At 45.0% G+C, this 23,217-nt stretch overlaps 1 protein-coding gene across 1 annotated transcript; it reads left to right on the top strand.

Annotated features, from left to right (window-relative positions):
- The first annotated feature begins 585 nt into the window (after positions 1 to 585).
- On the top strand, positions 586 to 23,211 carry EZH1 (enhancer of zeste 1 polycomb repressive complex 2 subunit). Its single transcript, XM_010842500.1, has 20 exons — positions 586 to 1,150; positions 1,739 to 1,866; positions 1,988 to 2,116; positions 3,490 to 3,609; positions 4,922 to 5,042; positions 6,851 to 7,027; positions 8,130 to 8,232; positions 9,116 to 9,279; positions 9,663 to 9,754; positions 12,898 to 13,078; positions 13,330 to 13,526; positions 15,423 to 15,514; positions 16,446 to 16,486; positions 17,043 to 17,168; positions 18,399 to 18,577; positions 19,075 to 19,170; positions 19,582 to 19,663; positions 20,114 to 20,194; positions 20,613 to 20,697; positions 20,971 to 23,211. Exons 2-20 carry the CDS (start codon positions 1,750 to 1,752, stop codon positions 21,029 to 21,031), a joined length of 2,244 nt encoding a protein of 747 aa, XP_010840802.1. The 5' UTR covers positions 586 to 1,150; positions 1,739 to 1,749; the 3' UTR covers positions 21,032 to 23,211.
- The last annotated feature ends 6 nt before the right edge of the window (positions 23,212 to 23,217 follow it).

Raw genomic sequence — 23,217 nt, forward strand, 5'->3', positions numbered from 1 at the left:
AAATTTTGACTCTTCATAGCTCCTTCTAGGGGCTTCCCTGGTAGCTCAGCTGGTGAAGAATATGCCTGCAATGCAGAAGACCCCAGTTTGATTCCTGAGTTGGCAAGATCTTCTGAAGGATAGGCTACCCACTCCAGTATTCTTGGGCTTCCCTCGTAGCTCAGCTAGTAAAGAATCTACCTGCAATGTGGGAGACCTGGGTTCAATTCCTGGGTTGGGAGGATCCCCTGGAGAAGGGAATGACTACCCACTCCAGTATTCTAGTATTCTGGCCTGGAGGATTCCATGGACTGTGTAGTCATGGGGTCCCAAAGAGTTGGACACGACTGAGCAACTTTTGGAGAAGGTGATGGCACCCCACTCCAGCACTCTTGCCTGGAAAATCCCATGGATGGAGGAGCCTGGTGGGCTGCAGTCCATGGGGTCGCTAAGAGTCGGACATGACAGAGCGACTTCACTTTCACTTTTCACTTTCATGCATTGGAGAAGGAAATGGCAACCCACTCTGGTGTTCTTGCCTGGAGAATCCCAGGGACAGGGGAGCCTAGTGGGCTGCCATCTATGGGGTTGCACAGAGTCAGACACAACTGAAGCGACTTAGCAGCAGCAGCAGAGCAACTTTCATTTATAGCTCCTCATAATGTTTTTAGAAATTTAGTATGTTAGGCGAAATAATAGAATTAGTTCTCCAGGAACCTAAGTAGCCGATATAGAATAAAAATTTGTAGATTTTATTGAATTTTTACATATACTTAGTATTTGTTCTTTCTCTAAAGTAATTGATGGGCCTGGTGGCTGAGCCTAGAAATTGGTGCAGAAAAGCAGAAAAGTGTACTTGGTAATTGTGAGAATATATTTGTGTGTATGCCTGGAAAGATAGAATTTAATAAAATAAAGCTCCCTTCTCAAATGGCATCAAGTATTATTAGGATCTGATTTCCATGCAAATACTGTGGTAGCAGAGACTTTAAAGTCTTCATAGTTTTGGGGGGAACATCCTTCTGAGGATCTGACTATGCTCCACTGACTTGGAATGACTGTCTGTTCTCTTTTGAAAAGCTCAACATTTATTTTGCCTTTGTGTCTTGGCATTCCTCTGAAGAACAGAAGCCAATTGTAAAACCCTACCCTTCACCTTGTGTTCTATGAGGTAGGTAGAGCGTGGTCCAATAAGTACTTCTTTAAAACTGAACTTTAATTCAAGCGCCTCAAAAAGAACCCCCAGTGATTGGCAGTGTTATGTATTTCCATGTGTCATGCCGGTGACTTGGAGATGAGATTATGTTGTCATATTCGACCTTAATTGCTAGACATCTGGTAGATTTAGGCAATTTGGCAGGTATAGTTTTCTTGTGTGGGTGAATCTTTCCATGAAGCTCTTGATATTAACTTGGTTCCTGCTAAACATTTCTCTTAATCAAAGTAGTAAACAGGCTTCCAAAATTGCAAGTAATCCAAGTTTCTAAATATCTGTGAAAGTGAGAGCTAAATTAAAAGCAAGTTACCACAGAGGACAGTGGCTAAGCTTTTAGGTAATCAGACCAGGCATTGCTGATATGAAATCTTTTCTTAATTGGAACTTTCCGTTGAACTCATAGATTTGTGTTCTTTACACAAATCTTGTTTTTGTGAATAAATGTAATGGGAATGAAAGCATAACTGACCATGTTTATTTGAATTTGAGGAATGTGTCATTTCCAAGAAGTAAAATGCCATTTGTCATCTCTGTCTCTCTTAGATTACAGCAAAATGGATATACCAAATCCCCCGACGTCCAAATGTATCACTTATTGGAAGAGGAAAGTTAAGTCTGAATACATGCGACTTCGGCAGCTTAAACGGCTTCAGGCGAATATGGGTGCAAAGGTAGAAATACTTCACAAGTGAAAGGCTATAAATTGATTCAATATGGAGCGGTTGGATTTTTTATTTTTATCTTTTAACTCTTCTCTTAAAATCCTAACAAGTTTTTCCTTGGCTCTGCTAGGCTCTCTATGTAGCAAATTTTGCAAAAGTTCAAGAAAAAACCCAGATCCTCAATGAAGAATGGAAGAAGCTTCGTGTCCAACCTGTTCAGTTAATGAAGCCTGTGAGTGGGCATCCTTTTCTCAAAAAGGTACTTCCAGTGTCTAAGCTTGGCCTTTCTCTTTTCCTTGGATTTAAGGATTTTTTTTTTTCTTTTCTTTTCTTTTCTGTATCTCTGGCTTATTGGGCTTCCCTGGTGGCTCAGATGGTAAAGAATCCACCTGCAATGCAGGAGAAGTGGGTTCAATCCCTAGGTTAGGAAGATCCCCTGGAGAAGGAAATGGCAACCCACTCCAGTATTCTTGCTTGGAGAATCTCATGGACAGAGGAGCCTGGTGGGCTACAGTCCACAGGGTTGCAAAGAGTCGGACATGACTGAGCGACTTCACACACACACACAGTATTCTTTCCTGGAGAAAGTCCATGGACAGGGGAGCCTGGTGGCCTGCAGTCCATGGGGTCACACTTATTATTATTAGAAAATAAAGACAATGGATGCAATTACTGTAGTCATCTTTGAATAACTGGGATGGTGAACCTGAAACTTAAAGAATAACTGTGGAACTTCCTGGTGGTCCAGCCATTAAAACCCCACACTTCCAATGCAAGGGGCACAAGTTCAATCCCTGCTCAGGGAACTAAGATCCTGTATATTCCAGGCTGCAGCCTGAGAATAAATAAATAAAATCAAAAGGACATCAGACTCATTACCAAATTGTATTATTGAAAAAAAAAGAATAACGGTTTTGCCTTTTGTTCTTTTCAGCTAATGAGTTTAATCATGAGTTTTACCTAGAAAAATAAGACATTTGCTGTCTACTTTCCTGGGCTCTGTATACAAGCTTCAAAGCAGCCTCTTTTGTGGCTTTTTTGGTACCTCAGCTGTTTTGAAGTTGGAAAAGGAATGCTGTGGGTAATTGACCAATATGGTCAACGGGACATCCTTTTTGTAAACTAAAAAAATCACTCTGTTAGTTTCTTATAGAGGTGATGTTTCTAAAATATAAAAAACAGATAGTTTATGAAGGGCACTTTTCTTTCCCAAAGCAAAAGGTGACCATAATCTCTGTACCACTTGGCTTCCCCCTGTAGTGTCCCCATCAGCTCTGCAGCTAAGCTGAAGTCCACTGCAAAGTTTAGGTCTTCAGGAAAACTTCCTTGTCTTCGTTCTCATCTCCTAGGACACTCAGAGGCTCTTTGCTGTCAGGTACAGCCCAAAGAGATCAACAGTTTTAGATGGAGATAAACAACAGTTGAATATGGGAGGCCAAGGGCAATAGACAGTTCCTGCTTCCCACAGGTTTACAACTGAGGGATTCCTTTTAGGAGCTCGATGTTACAAAATCCTCAACTTAGTCACTTGTAAGAATTAGAAGGCTACTGGGATAATTTTGGAAGGAAACTCCCATTCTCTCTTGGGTTGTGGACCTGCCTTCCCTCTCCATGTCATTGCTTGTATTTCAGTGTACCATAGAGAGCATTTTCCCGGGATTTGCAAGCCAGCACATGTTAATGAGGTCTCTGAACACAGTTGCCTTGGTTCCCATCATGTACTCGTGGTCCCCTCTCCAGCAGAACTTCATGGTATGTATTGAAAGTACTATGGTGATTGTTTAAATGGAATGATTTTTTTCTTTTTTTAACATTGAAATGCTGGCACTCCTCTCAGGGGAAAGATTGTCAGAATATACTTAACAAAGCTTGGACATGCAGGGCAGAATGTTTTTGTGATTTACTGACTCTGAAAAACACATATAGCAAATTGTTCTAACTTGTTAGCTTTTGCGTTCTCTGGAGTGTACTTCAGAATTGATGCTGTTTCGTTTTTGAATGAAACAGATTGGGCAAGAGTCCAGCTTTCCTTTACTACCTTGGTCCAATTTTATAACATTGCGTGCAGTTAAATGAATTCTAAATCAGACACTTCAGGCTTTAGCAGGTTGACAGCTCCCTGCTGATGGAGCAATCCTTTCTTAATCCCCTAAAGGCAAGATGCTGTGAAAGCAACTGAGATAGCAGAGGCACACGTGGATCTCCAGTCCTTTCATCTGGGGCTTTATGCTGACTCCTGCCAGGATTATTTGTGGTTCTGATAATCAGGCTGCTAAATACTGCCATCGCTTATTGTGTCTGGTGACAGATAGCAGTTCTGCTGACTGGAATAGGATATAGGTTAACAGAAGGAAATCATCTCTTAGAAGAAAACTTCAGAGTAACTCTACTTGATAGCTATAGAACTGAAAATGACTGTTTTCTGCTGAACCACAAAACAAAATCCATTCATATTGTTTATTGCCAGAAAATATACATAGCTCGTTCTGTAATTGACTTTAGGTTCTCACTGAGGGTGAGTGATATCAGTTGTAATAAGAATTTTTATTATGTTTATGGGAGGTTAATCTTAGTCTGTATAATAGAATATACAAATATTTTATGGTTGCCAATTTCTGTTTTAATTACTGCAGTTATGTTGTAGTTTATATTCTTGAAAGTCTTCCTTTTCATCTGTCTATGTGATATTTGTACCAATTTCACAATGTTTAGTGGATTAAATGACATAATAGATGGAATCACTATGAGAAAGAAATGTGTTGTCAGATTTTAGGTGTTGGTGGGAATATTTTTAACATCCAGCTTAACATTTGGTAGTTAATATCCTCAGGTAGTAAAGCTGACTTTTTTTTCTTCCAAGAGTAGCATGACTCCCATTTGAGGCTTTGTTGCCAAAATGACTGGTCTTTAAAATGTAGTGAACTTTGTAACCAAAGGCATTTTTAGGAGCTTTACAGCAGCAAAAATGGTTCAGCACACACAGGTTCCATTAAACAGGAAAGAGAAAAAAAAAAAAACAGGACGGAGGAGATGCACAGCAAACAAACATTTGGTTTGATTTCAGGTGGAAGATGAGACAGTTTTGTGCAATATCCCCTACATGGGAGATGAGGTGAAAGAGGAAGATGAGACTTTCATTGAGGAACTGATCAATAACTACGATGGCAAAGTCCACGGTGAAGAAGGTAGTGGCGCTGGGCTCCTAAGGAGAGGACTGTATTAGGATGTGCCTCTTGGTTCATGTGTATCATTAGCTTGCTTTTATCTGCTGCCTCGTGATGTATACACTGAAGACTATTTCCATGTCACCACATGGCTGGAAGTAAACATTTTATATTACAAATAACCCCAGTTAAATTTTAAGAGGATTTGGAGGAATTCCCTGGTGGTCCAGTGGTTAGGAGGCCACACTGTCATCTCCAGGGTCCCGGGGTTCAGTCCCTGGTTAGGAGACTAAGATCCCACAAGTCATGCAGCATGGCCAAAAAAAAAAAAGAGTTGAGACATAAAAGGATTGTATAGTAATGTAATGGTTATATAGTAATATGATTTTCTCTCTAGTGGGTGGAGAGAAAATTTAGTGAATAAATAAGTTTGGTCTTAGAAGTCTACCATAAATCCATCCAAGGCTATTTTGTTCTTTGTTTCCCTTTCTGTGATACTGGCAATGAGCATAACCTCTCTTCTTAGATCCAAATACTCCTGAATCTCCCAGAAGTTGGCAAGAATATTCTGACTTTCCTAAAAGTGTTACCAAACCAAACTTGGGTCTGCTCACTTGAGTGCGATAAAGCCAATCTATTGACACCAGGTGGTGGTGAAGGAAAGTACAGTCTTTATTGTAGGGCTCCAAGCACGGAGAAGGGGCAGCTCAAGCTCAAAGGACCAGAACTACCTAATGGCTTTCAGGGGAAGGATTTAAAAGGCAGTGTGAGGGAGAGAACTGCAGGGTGTATGATCAGTTGTGCCCACTTCTTGGATTGGTTGGCATCTGGGTAAAGTTTCAAGCCTCATCAACCTTCTGGTTTCAACCAGTCTAGGGTCTTCATGCTTGCGGTCAGCAGTTTTTGTCTGGTGGGAGGTCTGCTTCTTATAAAACAACTTAGGAATGTGTGTCAGGCCTTTATCTTTCTTTTGGGGAACTGGGAGTACAGTGATTCTGCTGTGTTGCAGATTTATAGTCTAAATTGTTACCAGTTTCCTGGCCCAACAGCTTTTCTTTGTTTCTATGTCTTCACATTTCTTAATCATTACCTCTGGAGCCAACCTTTTTGTGACTTAGGGAAGACCCGGGAGACTAAAGCAAAAACCTTTTACTTCAGAGGACAAGGGCAAAGGAACTTGTGTATGATTTCAAAAGCAAGTCATTTGTATTTAGTTTTAGTTTTAGAAAAAGTTGTTAGTATGTAAGAAGGGGAAAGATAGGGGAAAACTCTTCATAGATTGCAAACCAGTGGCTTCAGCCTGCTCTTTTGACTATTGTGTTGTCAAAAGATGCTGTTGTGATGCCATTGAAATGCATTGTTTATACACGGTGCCCTCTAGTGTTCTGAGGCTTTATCCTAAGTTGTATTAATAGTTTAACCCCATGTAGTATGATTTTTTTTTTTAAAGTATATTGTCTTTTGAGTCAACGATGTTACTACTGACCCATCACTTGCAAAACCAGGTACATTTTCATCATTTTTTTCTCTGTCCTATTTGTATTGTTGGCCCACTTTTGTGATATTTTGAACCGTAAATACAGGTTGATCTATTACTTAGGCAGTGAAAACCCCCGTAAAAATAAAGTCCATAACTGGATTTCCCACTCTAGCCAGCTGAACCGTTGCAATTTTAAGAACCAGTCAAATTATTGTAACTCCCTGGTTGTCCTCATAAAAATGTACATATATTATCTTGAGTCTCAAAAGTGAATACAGGAAAACCTTCTGAGGAGGACTAATGGAGTATGAAATGATCACTGCTCATCCATCTAATTCTTATATTTCAGAGATGATTCCTGGCTCTGTCCTGATCAGTGATGCTGTTTTCCTGGAGTTGGTAGATGCTCTGAATCAATACTCGGATGAAGATGAAGAAGGGCACAACGACACCTCAGATGGAAAGCAAGATGACAGCAAAGAGGATCTGCCAGTAACAAGAAAGAGGAAACGACATGCTATTGAAGGTGAAGAGCATGACCTCCTTATTCCACCTGGGGTGACAGGGAAAGGGAAGAAAGCAAAAGATAGGTTTATTTCTTATTAAAGGCTGTTGGCACTTCTCACTGGTCCACTTAAAAGGAGAATGTGTTTACTGATTGATGGTTTAAGATAGCTGTGATTTAGCTGAAGAAAAAACTAGGAGAACTTTAGACAGTAATCATTGTTTATTTCTAGTTATAAAAAATAATGTGTTTGAAAAATATGGCAAGTTATAAAGAATAAAGTAAAATTACCCTATTATCTTGCTACCTAGAAGTAGTTTTTTTAGTATTAATATTTCCTTCTAGACTTAAAAAATGTATATATAAAAATATACACATGTACACCTGAAATGTATTATGTATATTTTATCTCAGTTTTTAAAAAGTACCTAAGTAAATCAACATATATATATATGGTAGGTGAAGTTAGTATCATACCACATATGTGTATATACACACAGATAATTTTATACCCCTTATTATTTAATCTTACATCATGAGCATTTTCCCATGTTAGACAATATTTAATTAATTTCATATTTAATTGTACTTTGTTATTTAATTATACCATATGTCTAGACACAAAGTGTCTTCTCTTCTTATAACAAATTTACAGTATCCATCTTGTTCTTTGTTTTTTGTTTTTGTTTTCCATCTTGTTCTTTGGCATCGACATTATGGTAGGTACTTCTATACTCGGGTCTCTCCATAAAAACTTCTATTTTCACTTCCAGATTCTGTCTTACACTGTAGATTTTTTTTTTTTTTGGCCATACCATGAGGCTTGTGGGATCTTAGTTCTCCAATCAGGGATTGAATCCAGGCCCTCGGCAGTGAAAGCTCAGAGTCTTAACCACTGGGCCACCATGGAATTCCCCTGGACTGTGGATTTTGTTGTTAATATGTAGATGGCTCTGATCTCCTTAGCTACCAGTAGCCTGTTAGATAGGTCCAGGTAGTACTGACCTTCTTTCTGTATTCTGACATAGTCAATGGTTGAGTTAAAAAGCAGCTCTAATCAGAATGCCATGACAAAAGTACAAGATGATCAACTAGCTTTGTTTGTGTATCGTTTCCAATCCAGGCAGCAAAAAGAGTTCCAAGAAACAATTCCCAAATGACATGATCTTCAGTGCGATCGCCTCGATGTTCCCTGAGAACGGTGTCCCAGACGACATGAAGGAGAGGTAGGATGGCTGCCCCCCGCAGGCCATGTAGACCACTCAGGCAAAACTTGCATACAGGCTTTTTTTTGGGTTATAAAAAGTCTCATTTTTGGTAAGTGCATTTTGATTTGCCTACACTTCTGATTACCTCTAAATGCCCATTCCCACGTTAAAGGTCATCGTTTGCTGGCTTTTGCGTAAATCTGGGCAGAGAAGTTTTAAGGTTTTGCCACTTTACTGGAGAGTTATTCCAGCACCATACTTAGAAAATATTTCCCTTCCCTTACTTTCATATATACACATACCAGGCCTGGCATCATTACAATGGTGAACCTACCTGCTTATACATAAAGACCTAATGAAAAAAAATACGCATCATCCCTTTTCTCCCTTGGCAGACCATTTCTGGATAACTGTCAGTATTCAGTCTGCATTTTCTTTTTTGTTTTTAATTAAAAATTTTTTATTGGAGTATATTCGATTTACAATATGTTCGTTTTAGCAAAGTGGATCAGTTACACATCCACATCTGTTGTTTAGTCGCTATGTTGTGTCAGACTCTGTGTGACCCCCATGGACTGTTACCCACCAGGCTCCTCTGTCCATGGAATTCTCCAGGCAGGAATACTGGAGTGGGGTGCCATTTCATTCTCTAGAGGATCTTCCCAACCCAGGCATCAAACCCATGAAACCCGTGACTCCTGCATTGGCAGTCCGGTTCTTTTGTCACTGAGCCACCAGGGAAGCCCACATATACACGTATTCAGTCTTTTTTGTTTTTGTTTAGATTCTTTTCCTGTGTAGGCTATTATAGAGCACTGAGTAGAGTTGCCCATATCAGTCTGCATTTTCTCAATGGAGACATTCCCTTGGAAGGCACTCTTACCTCTCTTTTCCGAACCAGGTACCGAGAGCTCACAGAGATGTCAGACCCCAATGCGCTCCCCCCGCAGTGCACACCCAACATCGACGGCCCCAACGCCAAGTCTGTGCAGCGGGAACAGTCTCTGCACTCCTTCCACACACTCTTCTGCCGGCGCTGCTTCAAATACGACTGCTTCCTTCACCGTGAGTGGGCTGCTCTGAAATGCTCTCCTGTTTTCCATCCCCAGCCACCATTTCATTCTCTTTATTTTTAGTTTCTCCAATGGAATTCCTGGCTTCTGATCCGATAATGGTTTTACAAAGGGCCAGTTCTCTTTCCTCTTGTGTAGTTACAGTGTGGTGTGCTTCACACGGTGAGGACAGATTAACCAGCAACACAGTTGTCCCGAGTTTCCTCTAGCTTTGGAAGAATTGTGTTGATGTCAGAAAAGATTCCGCTTGATTCACCTTGATGATAGCTGTTTACATCTAAATTCTCCTCCAGTGGCTCCCTAATTCAGATTTGTTCCTCCTCCTCCTGTCTAGCAGATGAGCCATTGCAAACAGGACAGTTTTGTGTTTTCCAGCTTTCCATGCCACCCCTAATGTGTATAAACGCAAGAACAAAGAAATCAAGATTGAGCCAGAACCGTGTGGCACAGACTGCTTCCTTCTGCTGGTACGTTTTAAATTCTTCTGCCATGGTTGAAATTGGTGGAAATCTGAGCAGGAAATGGTCCTTGGGCTTTCTGCCCCAGAGAACACAAACCACTTGGGCTGGTATATAACACCCTGAGGGTCACAAAGTGTAGATGAGACATGACTTCTGCTTGTAAGGAGCGCCCTGATTTTGCAGCAGTAGCACTGTGAAGTTAGTTTCATGCAGCGAGGTGTGAAGAACATTGAAGGCTTTTTTGCTCTAAACATCGTCTACTCAGATTTCAGAGTCTGAAACTGCTTTGTTTGACTTGGAGCTGTATGTGTGTGCACGAGACACTATCTTTGCTGTCTCCCTTTAACTGCATATAAATGTAGGAGGAACAACACATGAAGGTGCTCATATCTTATGTGAGGTAATCAGCCAGATGGACCCTTGCTGGCGGACAGACCTCATGTAGCAGTGTGCATTCTGCATTTATGTGGGGAGGCAGCCCACTGAGAGCTAGAAGGGAATAGGTTGAGTTGGACTTGTCAAAGACATAGTTTTGCTTTCTACACAATAGGGTGGGGCTTCCCTGGTAGCTCAGCTGCTAAAGAATCCACTTGTAATGCAGAAGACCCCGGTTTGATTCCTGGGTCTGGTAGATCCGCTGAAAAAGCAATAATAGGCTACCCACTCCAGTATTCTTGGGCTTCCTTGGTGGCTCAGCTCCCTGCCATGTGAGAGACCTGGGTTCGATCCCTGAGTTGGGAAAATCCCCTGGAGAAGGGAACAGCTACCTACTGCAGTATTCTGGCTGGAGAATTCCATGAACTGTATAGTCCTTGGGATCGCAAAGAGTCGGACACAACTGAGCTACTTTCACACGATAGGGTGAACTTAGGTAAAGAATAAAATACCTTGATAAAATTTCTGCTACCAATTAAAATGAGATTATACAGCCAGGTGGTTCTGGAACTATCTTTAGTGGGATAATAGAAGGAAAGATGATAGAGAGTGCCATTGGGTAAAAATCTGGAAAATGTGCCACATGGTAATAGCAAAAAAATAAATAGCGCTTTCCTGGTGGTCCAGTGGTTAAGACTCTGTGTTCCCAATCCAGGGGACCCAGATTTGATCCCTGATCAGGGAACTAGATCACATATACTGCAACTAAGAGTTCATACTCTGCAACTAAGATGTGGCACAGCCAAAACAAATAAACATAAATATTTAAAATGCATAGAACTGAATGCCCAAAAAGTTCCATTTAAACAAACAAAAAATAAATAGACTTTATCTGATTTATTTTTTCCATAATATGTATTAATTCCTTCCTATGTGTCAAAGTACTGTGCTAACCCTTAACATATATGATCTTATTTTCATGTTTATAACAACATCCTGAGGTGGATAAAGTATAGGTTATAAAAGTTACATATTTTGCCTAAAGTTTGTTACTATGTCAGTGGTGTGGCAATGATGAAATTGAAGCTCTGGTCTAACTCCACAGTTCATGCTTTTTATATAACTCAAAAGGGCATTGCCGGGGCTTCCCTGGTGGTTCGGTGGTAAAGAATCTGCCTGCCAGTGCAGGAGACACAGATTCAATCTCTGATCCAGGAAGATCCCACGTGCCAAGGAGCAACTCAGCCCATGCTCTGCTACTCTTCAGCCTGGGAGCCAGAACTACAGAGCCCACATGCTGGAGCTGCCTAAGCCCTCATGCCCTGCGTCTTGTCATCTGCAGCATGAGAAGCCCCCGTGATGAGAAGTCTGTGCACCACAACTAGAGAGTAGCCCCTGCTCACCACAGCTAGAGAAAGCCCGCACAGCAGTGAAGACCTCAGCACAGCCAAAAGTAAATCGATACATGAAAATTAAAACAATAAAAAGGGCATTGCCCTCCCCAGAGTAGTCATCCTGGAATCCTGTATAGGTCACATTGAGCATAGACACGCAGTATCAGATTCAGTTAAAATAAAAACTTCTCTCTTGGAATTTCTTTGAGAGCCTACAGTATATTATTCTGAATATCCTTAATAATGGTAAACCTTTATCCTTTACTTACAGATTTAGTTTCCAGAAACAGCTCAAAATCTTTGGAAACTAAGTCTAGCGAGAAGATAGATGATCCAGCTAAGTAATTATCTGGTCTTTAAAAAAAAAGATAGCTATAAAGTAATAAAGTAATAAAATATTCATCCTAGTTTAAAATACTGACTTGAGGGAATTTCCTAAATTAAGTGGTTCAGTTCAGTCACTCAGTCATGTCCGACTCTTTGCGACCCCATGAATCACAGCACGCCAGGCCTCCCTGTCCATCACCAACTCCCGGAGTTCACTCAAACTCATGTCCATCGAGTTGGTGATGCCATCCAGCCATCTCATTCTCTGTCGTCCCCTTCTCCTCCTGCCCCCAATCCCTCCAAGCATCAGGGTCTTTTCCAGTGAGTCAACTCTTCACATGAGGTGGCCAAAGTATTGCAGTTTCAGCTTCAGCATCAATCCTTCCAATGAACACCCAGGGCTGATCTTTAGTATGGACTGGTTGGATCTCTTTGCAGTCCAGGGGACTCTCAAGAGTCTTCTCCAACACCACAGTTCAAAAGCATCAAGTCTTCGGCACTCAGCTTTCTTCACAGTCCAACTCTCACATCCATACATGACGAATTGAGTGGTAATATTATACAAATTTAAGGATTATATATTTTCTTACTGAAACAGAGACAATTGTGGTAAAACATAAAGAACAGTGAGGCCTGGGGATGAAGGGCCCTGATTCTTGTACCTGCTCTGGAATAATTAGCTGCATGCTGTCAGCACATCCCTCATTTTCTCATCTACAGGAGAATGTATTCTCAAATTCCAGTCAGCTTGTGAGCAAATGAGTATAAGATAACGACTCTCTGGATAGTCAAAGATGCATAGAAACATCTGTGCATAATATATAAAGATTATATCTTTATAAAGATTATATTATAGGGCAGCTCTTTGTCAAGAGATACAAGTGTGTAAGCTTTAAGATGTTTGTTAAGAAGCTATCACATGGTCATATATGGTACAGAGGAAAAAAATAAGTGTCAAGGTGCAAGTTAGCACAGATATTGAAGATGGTTTGTGATGATGGGACCAATATGGTGGCCTGTTTCTGTTTCCTAACTGTAACATGGCCTCTGCAGGAAGGAGCAAAGGAGTACGCCATGCTGCACAACCCTCGCTCCAAGTGCTCTGGGCGTCGCCGGCGAAGGCACCACGTGGTCAATGCTTCCTGCTCCAACACTTCAGCCTCTGCTGTGGCTGAGACCAAAGAAGGGGACAGCGACAGGGACACTGGCAATGACTGGGCCTCCAGTTCTTCAGGTACAGTGAGCAGAAAATGATCTCTTCTTGCTACACAAGGTAAACCCAGGATCATGCCATAACGGTTAACATTACTACCTTTTTAAATTGTTCATTCTTTCCACAGGTTCACCTGTAAGCAGTAGAGACAGGGAATATTTTTGTTCCTAACTCTTCTACCTTTTGGTGTAGAATGAAGTGCTGAGCTTGTAGCAAACCACTGAGGCCAGCTGCACAGCTTCTTGTGTTTCTCTCATTCCTTTCTCTCTTAGAGGCAAACTCTCGCTGTCAGACGCCCACGAAACAGAAGGCGAGTCCAGCCCCACCTCAGCTCTGTGTCGTGGAAGCACCCTCAGAACCTGTGGAGTGGACTGGGGCTGAAGAATCTCTTTTTCGAGTCTTTCATGGCACCTACTTCAACAACTTCTGTTCAATAGCCAGACTTCTGGGGACTAAGACATGCAAGCAGGTACTGTCTGAAGGGGACGGGAACAAGTCCTTGCCCTGGGAGCCCTTTGGTCACTTTGTAAGGCTGCCTGTCTGGACAGAAGCTGTCTTAGGTTCAGTCCTTCGTGAGCCTGTGCTTCTGGACCAGGAGGTGGATTCCCCAAACTTGGAGGGCTTTCTGCAAATGCCAGGCCTAGCAATACTTAGGATCTGCTGTCCTTGCTGAATTCGTATTTCTGTCTCTAGCCACTATCTAACTCTTCTGGATGTTTCTACCCTCTCTCAGGTTTTTTCTTTTTTTTGGTGGAGGCAGAGGTGTTCTTGCCTTTCTTTCTAATGCATGCATACATGCTGAGTTGCTTCAGTCCTGTCCGACTCTGCAACCCTATGGACAGCAGCCCAACAGGCTCCTCTGTCCACGGGATTCTCCAGGCAAGGATACTGGAGTGGGTGGCTATTTTCTTCTCCGTTTCTTTCTAAATGTGGACCCATTTCCTGGAAGGCACTCCTGGGTCCTTCTGGGGATCTTCTTATCTCACACCCCTGCTCCTGCTTCTGTGGCTACAGCTGCCACCGTCCCCCCAATCAGTCTTCTCAGCTGCTTTATTCTTCAAATGTTCTATCATTAGATTTCCTAATTACCACCCCTAATGGCTGTGTCTGGACCGTGTGCATCTCACTCATATCATCACTAGAATCGCCATCTGATAGCAGCTTCTGATGTTCTGAAGGTGGGAGAAGCCTACAGGGAGCAGACAGACTGAAGCACAGGGATAGGGAGTCAGGTATTGGGGCCAACTGGTCCAAACAGGAACACCAGAGCTTGAGCCCTCCTCACTTAGCTCCCCACTTTCCAGAAGAGTCTCTGCAATCTTTTCTTCATGTACTCTCTACTTAGAACAAGTAGTAGAACCATGAGCTGAAGTGCCCTTTGCTTTCTTTTCTTTTTAAGTGAAAGAAGGTTTACTCAAGGGGAAAACACTCCATAGATGGAGTGTGAGCCATCTCAGAAGGCATGAGAGGCCTTTTTGGAGGAAGTAGAAATGAATAGCTTTATTGCTGTGCCAGGCAAAAGGAGACACAGCGGGCTCATGCCTTGAAAAACTGTGTCCCCTATTCCTTTCTTTTTGGATCTCATACCTATCTCCCCAAGGCACAGGTTTTTTACCTAAAAGCCTGCAAACTGTGTACAAAGCAATTTTTGTGTGTTATTTTCCTGAAAATAAGATTCACAGTTTTCATGGAACTGCGAGAAGGCCTGTAACTGAAAAGAAAAAGCTAAAAAACAAATGTTCTAAGGGAAACAGCATGTTAAAAGGGACCAGGCCTTCCTGAAATGCTGTCCTACTAAAATAGTCAAGGCTCTAACATCTTTATGCCAACAGAGGGAGCTAGTGCTTAGCCGGGTGGTACCTCAGGTCACATCAGACTCAGTTACACAAGATATACAACACTGCCCTTCCTAATAAGAAGCAGATACTCTTGGTAAGAATTGACTCCCTCTGGGCTTGAAAGGCAGAGCAGTAGATGAAAGAGACTGACCAGGAAAACTACCTGTGCTCAGTCAGGATAAACATTTAAGAATCAACTTCAGGGACTTCCCTGGTGATCCAGTGGTTAAGACTCCTTGCTCCCAATGCCAGGGGCATGGGTTCAATCCCTCGTCAGGGAACAGGGAACTAAGGTCCTGCACACCACATGGCATGGCCAAAAACCAAACCAAACCAAAACCAAAAACACAACCAAAGACAAAGAACTTCAGAAACAGCAACCCTGTGTCCCCGTGCTGCTCTGTCTATGCCTGCTAAAGATGCTCAGTCATCTGCCCACAAGCTCTCCAGAAACCAGCACCTGCCTAGGTCACTTATCTGACTCCTCAGCTCAAGAAGTGACAGGTCCTGTTGGATTTCTCTTCCAGGTCTTCCAGTTTGCAGTCAAAGAGTCACTTATCCTGAAGCTGCCCACAGATGAGCTTATGAACCCCTCGCAGAAGAAGAAGAGAAAGCACAGGCAAGGGTTGGACCGAAGGCTTTCTGTGGCCAGACTGTTCCCTGTGCCCTGACCTGCCCTAGGGCTTTGCTGCTGCCTCCCTTTGCAGCCACTGCCCAGCAGTTCAGCATCACTCAGTGGAGGGCCAGTCTCCTCAGTGCTCCCTGCAATCTGTGCCTTGAATCAGCCCTTCCCTTGTCCCGCAGTGCTGTGGACCATGAAATAATTGATTTTTAAGCTCCCGGCCAGCAGGATGTAAACTGGCCTCATGGCTCCACCCTGAGGCCGTTTCTTCTCACTGGGTTGTTATTACCACTGCACTCACTTCTCAACTCTGACCAGGGTTTTGTTGTTCTGTTTTTGGCACTTGTATCTCTAAGTTGCATAATAACACTGTCTTCTAGCTAACCTTTGCTTAGGGTTGGAAGTTTTTTGGTTTTTTTTTTTTGCATCCAACACTCCATCTGGCTTTGTTCCCTAGAAAACTGACACTGGTTCCAGATATAGAAGGAAATCCCTGTGGCATCTTCCTTTCAATTCCTTCACTCAGAGCAGATTTCTGAAAAGTCTTCCCACCTCCGCATCCTGAAATGCCCCCACATCTCCACCTCCTCAAAGAGAGGGAGGGCAGGGGAGAGGAGAAATGGAGAAACAGTAGCATTTTTAATAGATGTAGAGGGTTTGGTCTGGTCTTGCATCTGTTTTTGTTTTTTTTTATGTATGTTTGTTTATGGGTGGGATGTGTTGTTTTTGTTTAAATCTTGAGCCAGAGGCCAGCTGCAGGTAAAGTGGGCTCCAGCTTCTGTGCACCGGCATCCAGGCCTGTTGTGAAGGGATTTGGGGAGGATCCCAGTGATCAGATCGCAGTCCCCCAAAGGAGGTCATGCTATCATTTACCCAAATCTGCAGAGTTCCCCAGGGCCACAACCCTGAGCTGTACCGTCTCTTGCAGGTTGTGGGCTGCACACTGCCGGAAAATTCAGCTGAAGAAAGGTAAGTTCCACTGGGGCTCTGCGCTCAGGTTGCAGCCTGTGGCCGCCCTTCCCCTGCCCCACCTGTGGCTGCACTTATTGACCCTGCATGGCTTCCGCACGTTGCAGGTCCCCCTTGCAACAGCTGGTGACAGCTCAGCTCCTCGCTGCAGCTGAGAAGACCTCTCAGGAGATACAGTCACAGGCCTGTGGTCTCTGACTTTCATCGTGAGCCATATACAGGGTTCTAGGCTTCATTTAGTGTTCTGGGGCGGTATTTGTTTAATTTTTTTGGCCAAGTGGCATGTGGGATCCTAGTTCCTCGACCAGAGATTGAACTCAGACCCCCTGCCATGGAAGCAGTCTTAACCCCTGGACCAGCAGGGAAGTCCCCTCATTTAGTGTTTAAAATAACTGCCCTGTAATCACACCATTTCCACACTCTCCCTACAAAGCAGATCACTCCACTGTAGCTTATGGACCACCACCCCTGTGATTGCTTCTCACGTCAGGTACTAAATGCATGTCCAGGTTGGTCAGAACCAGTGGCCACAGTAGTGTGTTCTTTTCTCTCTTAGATAACTCCTCCACCCAGGTGTACAACTACCAGCCCTGCGACCACCCGGACCGCCCCTGTGACAGCACGTGCCCCTGCATCATGACTCAGAATTTCTGTGAGAAGTTCTGCCAGTGCAACCCCGACTGTAAGAGTTCTCTGTTGGCCATAGTTGTCAACCTAAGCAGCCCAGGTTTCCCTCCCCTCGCACCCTTCTCTGCTTACAGGCCTTCCGATACCCTCTGTGTGGCACTTAAAGCATTCTACAGAGGAAACAAGATCTTTAAGATCAGGGGAAGTCATTTTTTTAAAAATCCTGAGGTTATGATTCTAAAAGCCACAGTTACACTGAAATAAGCTGCTTTTCCAGCTTCACCTTCTAGGGCAGCATTAAGAAATGTGAGAATCTTTTACCTTAAGGTGTAAATACAGCCTCCCTTTCCAGGATGTTGTTTTACAACGTATACGGGTTATAGCTCTGTGTGTGTCTGTTTTAGTCTCCTATCTGGAGTTTTAGCCTCAGGTCAATCTGGATGTCAGCAGAGGGTGGGACAGAGACTCAAGCGTGCTTTTCTCTCGCTTCTTACCCTTGCCTGCCCGCCCCCACTGAGGCTGAGCAGTTGGGTGGCAGCCCCCAGAGCTTGCAGACCTGGGTACCCAGGCAGTTGTGCTGGAAGTACTTTGTAACACAAGATAGCAATCTTAACCACAATAGAGGGGTGGGTGATTGTGCTGGGAGGGCAGTGGGTGGAGGACGATAGCATAGAACGGATGCATTATGTTCTCAAAATGATTCTTGTTTTGATGGTGAGGATTTACCAGTGAAAAGCACTGATTTCTTCTTCTCTGGAGCACTGTTCACCTACCTTCCAAATTCTCCCAACAAAGTGGAGGTGGTAAGGGGAGAGCATTGTTAGGGATTCTCTAGAAAACACTTCTCCAGAATCAAACCTGCTTTTCTGACTCAGACGTGAATGCTGGGAGGTGCTCCATTTTCTCTGAAAAACACTTGAGTCTGTGATTATTGGGACTACCCAGATAAAGAATTCGCCTGCCAGTGCAGGACATGCAGGTTCGATCCCTGGGTTGGGAAGATACCCTGGAAATGGAGATGGTAACCCACTCCAGTATTCTTGCTTGGGAAATCCCATGGACAGAGGAGCCTGGCAGGCCACAGTCCGTGGGGTCGCAAAGAGTTGGACATGACTGAGCCACTAAATAATAACAACAACATGTGATTATTGGGAAGGCAGTTTCTCTGTTATTTGCCAAATATCCTTGAACCCATAACACTGACTTCCCCACTGTCTCTTGAGTCAAACCGGAGCCCCAGCATCAGCCTGCTTCTCTCCCTGACGTTCCCTGTCATCCCGCGCAGGTCAGAATCGCTTTCCCGGCTGTCGCTGTAAGACCCAGTGCAATACCAAGCAGTGCCCGTGCTACCTGGCGGTGCGTGAGTGTGACCCTGACCTGTGCCTCACCTGTGGGGCCTCGGAGCACTGGGACTGCAAGGTGGTTTCCTGTAAGAACTGCAGCATTCAACGTGGCCTCAAAAAGGTGAGGGCTTTTTCCCAGGACTCCAGGCCAGGTCAGGTGGGAAGGACTGAAGATCTGAGCAGCCTCTGTCTACTGGTTCCTTAGGTGGTTTGTACACCAGTGTTGGTGATTCCTGACAGACACACATTTCCTGAGTTCATCAAACCTTTGGTCCCCTTGAGGGATTAGAGAAGTAATCCCCTGACTTGGCCAGACTGAGAGGAGCAGAGAAGAGGCCATGTCATTGACAGTGTCTGTTTTCTGTGGACACTTGCAGTGAGTTCCGCAGGGTCAGGTGTAGGAGATTTCCTAGGCTGGAGGAAGAGGTGTCATGTCTCTCTTCATCACCTCCCACCAGAACACAATGGCTTAGACCTTTTTCTGTTTTCAGATCCTCTTACAGTTGCTAGTTCTTTCCACCCTGCTCCCCGCAGCCCACGTGCACGCCCAGCACACATTCCCCCCGCCCCCGGCTCGCACACGCCCTGTAATCTGAGGTTTGACTCCCTGTTCCCCAGCACCTGCTGCTGGCCCCCTCAGATGTGGCCGGATGGGGCACCTTCATTAAGGAGTCTGTGCAGAAGAATGAATTCATTTCTGAATACTGTGGTGAGGTGAGTGCTATCGGTTTGGCCCACATTCTTATATGGAGAGATACTGATGAGAAACTCTGATTTTCTGTGGGCCAGACTTCTGTGAACTAATCTCTAAATAACTCAGCCAAGTTCTCATGTGGCCTCTCGGGGGATCCCACAGAACTGTTTGCAATCCTGAAACAAACCACTCTTTCTTCGACTTTCTGGCAACTCAGGCTACACAAGGGGGCCAGGCAGGCGGGGGACTCTGGTCTGTCTCAGTGTTGGTTAGCCTGTGCAGGGATTGGGATGAAACTAGCTGAGCTCCCCCTCTGACTACTGTTCTTGTCGTCCTCCATAAGCCCCTTCCTGGCCCTTTCTAGAGGCAGAGTGCCATGCCCTGAGCAGGCAGCTACATCCCCAGTATCTGTTCCTTGTCTGTCTCTACAGCTCATCTCTCAGGATGAGGCCGATCGACGAGGGAAGGTCTATGACAAGTACATGTCCAGCTTCCTGTTCAACCTCAATAACGGTAGGGAGTCTCTCTTTCATCCCCATGTGGTCTCAGGCAGGTCTTCCTACCAGACTCCCCTGGTATCGTTCAGGTTCAGACCAGCCCTGAGTCTTCCAGCCGATGCTTAGAGCACAGTGGTAAGACTGAACTCAGAGACTCCAGGAGCCACAGTTTGCTTGCTCTGGGAGAACCTCCATTTCCGGGTTGTGTTTGTTTCAGAGCCCTGAGCACTTATACGTCAGAAATCTCCCTTCCCAGTAGGTGGGAGGGGAGGTCTGTGATTCCCGAAAGAGGAAGGGAACCCGAAGGGAGTGCTTCCATGAGGGGCTGTTTCTAGCTCCAGTTAGTGTGCTGGGACTCAGGGTTTCCCCTGCATTGTATTGTTCCAGTTTAGTTGACTTCAGATTCGGGCTCAGGAAGATGTAGAGTTGCCTGGTAAGCTCATAGTCCCCCTGGTTTCCTTTATAGATTTTGTAGTGGATGCTACCCGGAAAGGAAACAAAATTCGATTTGCAAACCATTCGGTGAACCCCAACTGTTATGCCAAAGGTGAGTTCCCAGTAACTTGGGAGGTGGGGTAGATGATGGATGCTTCATTTACTATGATTTCTATCCATTAGTTCAGTTTTTTTTTAATAACTGAATTATTTCTTTGTCCAAAGATAATCATGATTAATGTCTAATATCATTTTGAGCCTTTCTGTCTTGGTTTTTTAATCTGCTTTTTTGACTGAATACATTATAAACCTTTTTTCCTAACGTGACTCTTTTGAAGATAATTCTTTCCCTGTGTCACTAGCCAAAATAACAGATCTAAAAGCATAGAGACTTCTACCTTCATTGATGACTTTCTGATTCCTCTTCATGTGTGTTTTCACTGGGAATTTGGAGAAAATCGGCCCAGACTCACTGCTGATCATTGACTTGAAGTGACTGGGAATCTAGCCCTGGGTTTATCCTATTTCAGTGGTCATGGTGAATGGGGATCATCGAATTGGGATCTTTGCCAAGAGGGCAATTCAAGCTGGTGAAGAGCTCTTCTTTGATTACAGGTGAGGCAGCCAGGAATAGTCCTAGGGAGGTGGCCCAAAGGGCAGAGGGGGTGGCTGTTGAAATTTATCTGGGGGACTGAGGGTGAGTGACACGGGTGAAGGGGGAGGTTTCATGGTGACCAAGGCTTTTTCTCTGTGGTGCTCTCTGGTGCCTCGCCTCTGAAGCACGAGCCTTGTATGGGACGGGGAGGGGAAGTGAAATGGGAGGGGCTTCATCTCTTCAATCACAAAGGCCTCTGTAGTGACCTGGTTCCTCCTCCTGCCCTGGGACAGGTACAGCCAAGCTGATGCCCTCAAGTACGTGGGGATCGAGCGGGAGACGGATGTCCTTTAGGCCTCGTGGGCCCCTCGCCAGCGCTATGGTCGCGGCCCTGTCCTGCTTTCATGCACACACCACTGCTGCTCGAGTTTCCTGCACTATGTGTCTCCTACACCGAGAAACCCCCACCCGCTCCCTCTGTAGTGAGGCCTCACCTGTGTCCAGCGGGGACAGAACTGTCTCAGCGAGAGGGGAGACAGGGGGCTAGGGCTTGGGCCCCCAGGAGAGAGAGTTGCACCAGTGGGAGACTGCGTCTCAGGCCTTGGAGGAAGAGAGTACAGGCTGGGGGCGGGTGACGTTTGCTTGAGTTCTTAATGGCTCCCCAGGCTGTGGGCCTCAGGAGTCACCTTGGACGGTTCCTAACAAGCATTAGCCTAACTTTCCAAGTCAAGGATCCTTCCTGTAGTTGGATCACCAGCAGATCTCTCTGTGGTCCTGAGACCAGGAGAGGACAGGTTCAGTGAAATTTGGTACCCGGAGCCTATGAGTGGTCAGGGTTAAAGATGAGCCTGGCGGGCAGAGCAGACTGAATTCAGAGGGGAGATGGGGCACCTGACTACTACCTCTTTCCCCCTGACATGCTTCAAACTGAAAGAGTGTGGGTTCTAAGAAAAGCTCTTCAAGGCTGGGAGAAAGAAAGCTGAGTGCCATCCATCCTTCTGCAGACAGTGAGAACCAGCCTGATGACAATAATAAACTGCTAAGCTTGGGGCCCAGCAGGCTTTGGGGCACCCTCTGTGTGTACTCTGGAGACGAATGGGTATGTTTTCAGATTCCCGGGAGCAGATACCAGTGCCCTGTCGACCCCTTCCAAAGTTCTGATTTGGCAACAACAGGTGGGCATTTCACTGCTGCTGAAGAACTGGAGGGGTGGCGCAACCTGGGTATGACGCTCTTGTTCCCTGCAGATGTAGCTGTTTTCAGGCCTTTCGTTTCCCTTAGAGGCTGGGAATATGGGGCCGCTTTTGCTCCCGTCTTCCGGGTAGTGGGGTGCAGGCCTGGACTAGAGAAGTGGAAGGTTGTTGGTGGATCACTTTCCTGCCTGGAATCCCTGCTGTTGGAAAGGATGAGTTGACACTCTGTGTTTGGAGGTGGGCGAGGAGCTCCCAGGTTCCATGTGTTTAGGATGGCACCACACAGGCAGACTGGCAGAGGGTATTTAAATGTTGAGAAGAAGCAGGCCGGCCACCTGTGCCAGTTCATAGTGACATTCTCTCTGGGATTCATGGAAGCACTTTATTTCCTTTAGAAGGTCTGGAGATTGAGGTGGAGTTTGAGCTAAGGTCTCGGGGGTCCCTGCCCAAATCTCTTTCCTGAGGGAGCGGGGAGGAGGTGGTGGAAGATTCTTCTCCAGTTCTATCTCATGTCCTGGTGGAGGCAGAAGGAACTGCCTTGAAACAGCAGAATTGAATGAGAATGGCACCAGCCCTAAGAACCGCCCCTGTGTCTATGGCTGCTGCTGAGCTGCAGGGAATAAGGAGCTTTGTGCTAGAGAAAGAGAAATGGGCAGGTATAGACTAGCCTAGGGTGTATTAGATAAGGGAGCCAGCTTCTCCCTTCTCTGTGGGGAGTCAGAGCCTCTCTTCCCTGGTCTGTGCTGACCACCCCCTTCCTCTAACCCCATTGGCTGTCCCTGTGAAGCAAGGAGTAGGGTTCCCTCTGACCAAACTGTCACCTAGGGATTTCTGTGGGACATGCGCGTGCACACGCATACACACACACACTCACTCACATACCCTCACTCACCACACTAGTGGGCACACAGGCACTCAGCACTGAGCACACGCCCAGCCGGTTCCTGACAGAAGCCTCTTCCCACCCGATGGGGCCAGACCCTGCCATGCTTCTGAAATCTACATCTGCTGTGGTTTGTATGCATTGTGTATAGGGGACACCCTCTAGCTGGACTGTGGGCTCCAAATTACTCACAGAGAAAAAAACCAGAGACAGAGAAAGGAGGGTTAGGACTGTCTGAAATGCAGTCTGGGGCTTGCTATGAGGAGTAGATGGGGAAAAATTGACATCCAGCCTTTGAAAGGCTAGACTGACCCTATCCTTCCCTCAGCGTGCAGAATCACTGTGGTTGACCCCCTCTTTCCCCTGTGTCAGACCACTACCTACTGCTGTTGCTCCAGCATTCCCATCCTCTCCCCTGATCTCCCCCACCTTTAAATGACGGGTCTTAACCCCTCCCCCCCCCC

This window comes from Bison bison, unplaced genomic scaffold, assembly GCF_000754665.1.
Source record: "Bison bison bison isolate TAMUID 2011002044 unplaced genomic scaffold, Bison_UMD1.0 scf7180017864180, whole genome shotgun sequence".
In the NCBI taxonomy this organism is placed as follows: Eukaryota; Metazoa; Chordata; class Mammalia; order Artiodactyla; family Bovidae; genus Bison; species Bison bison.

Coding starts and splice junctions, on each gene's coding strand:
- EZH1 (XM_010842500.1), top strand. CDS start 1,750: ATGGATATACCAAATCCCCCGACGTCCAAATGTATCACTTATTGGAAG. Junction 2,117..3,489: donor GGCATCCTTTTCTCAAAAAG/GTACTTCCAGTG, acceptor CTTGTATTTCAG/TGTACCATAGAGAGCATTTT. Junction 13,079..13,329: donor CTGGGCCTCCAGTTCTTCAG/GTACAGTGAGCA, acceptor TTTCTCTCTTAG/AGGCAAACTCTCGCTGTCAG.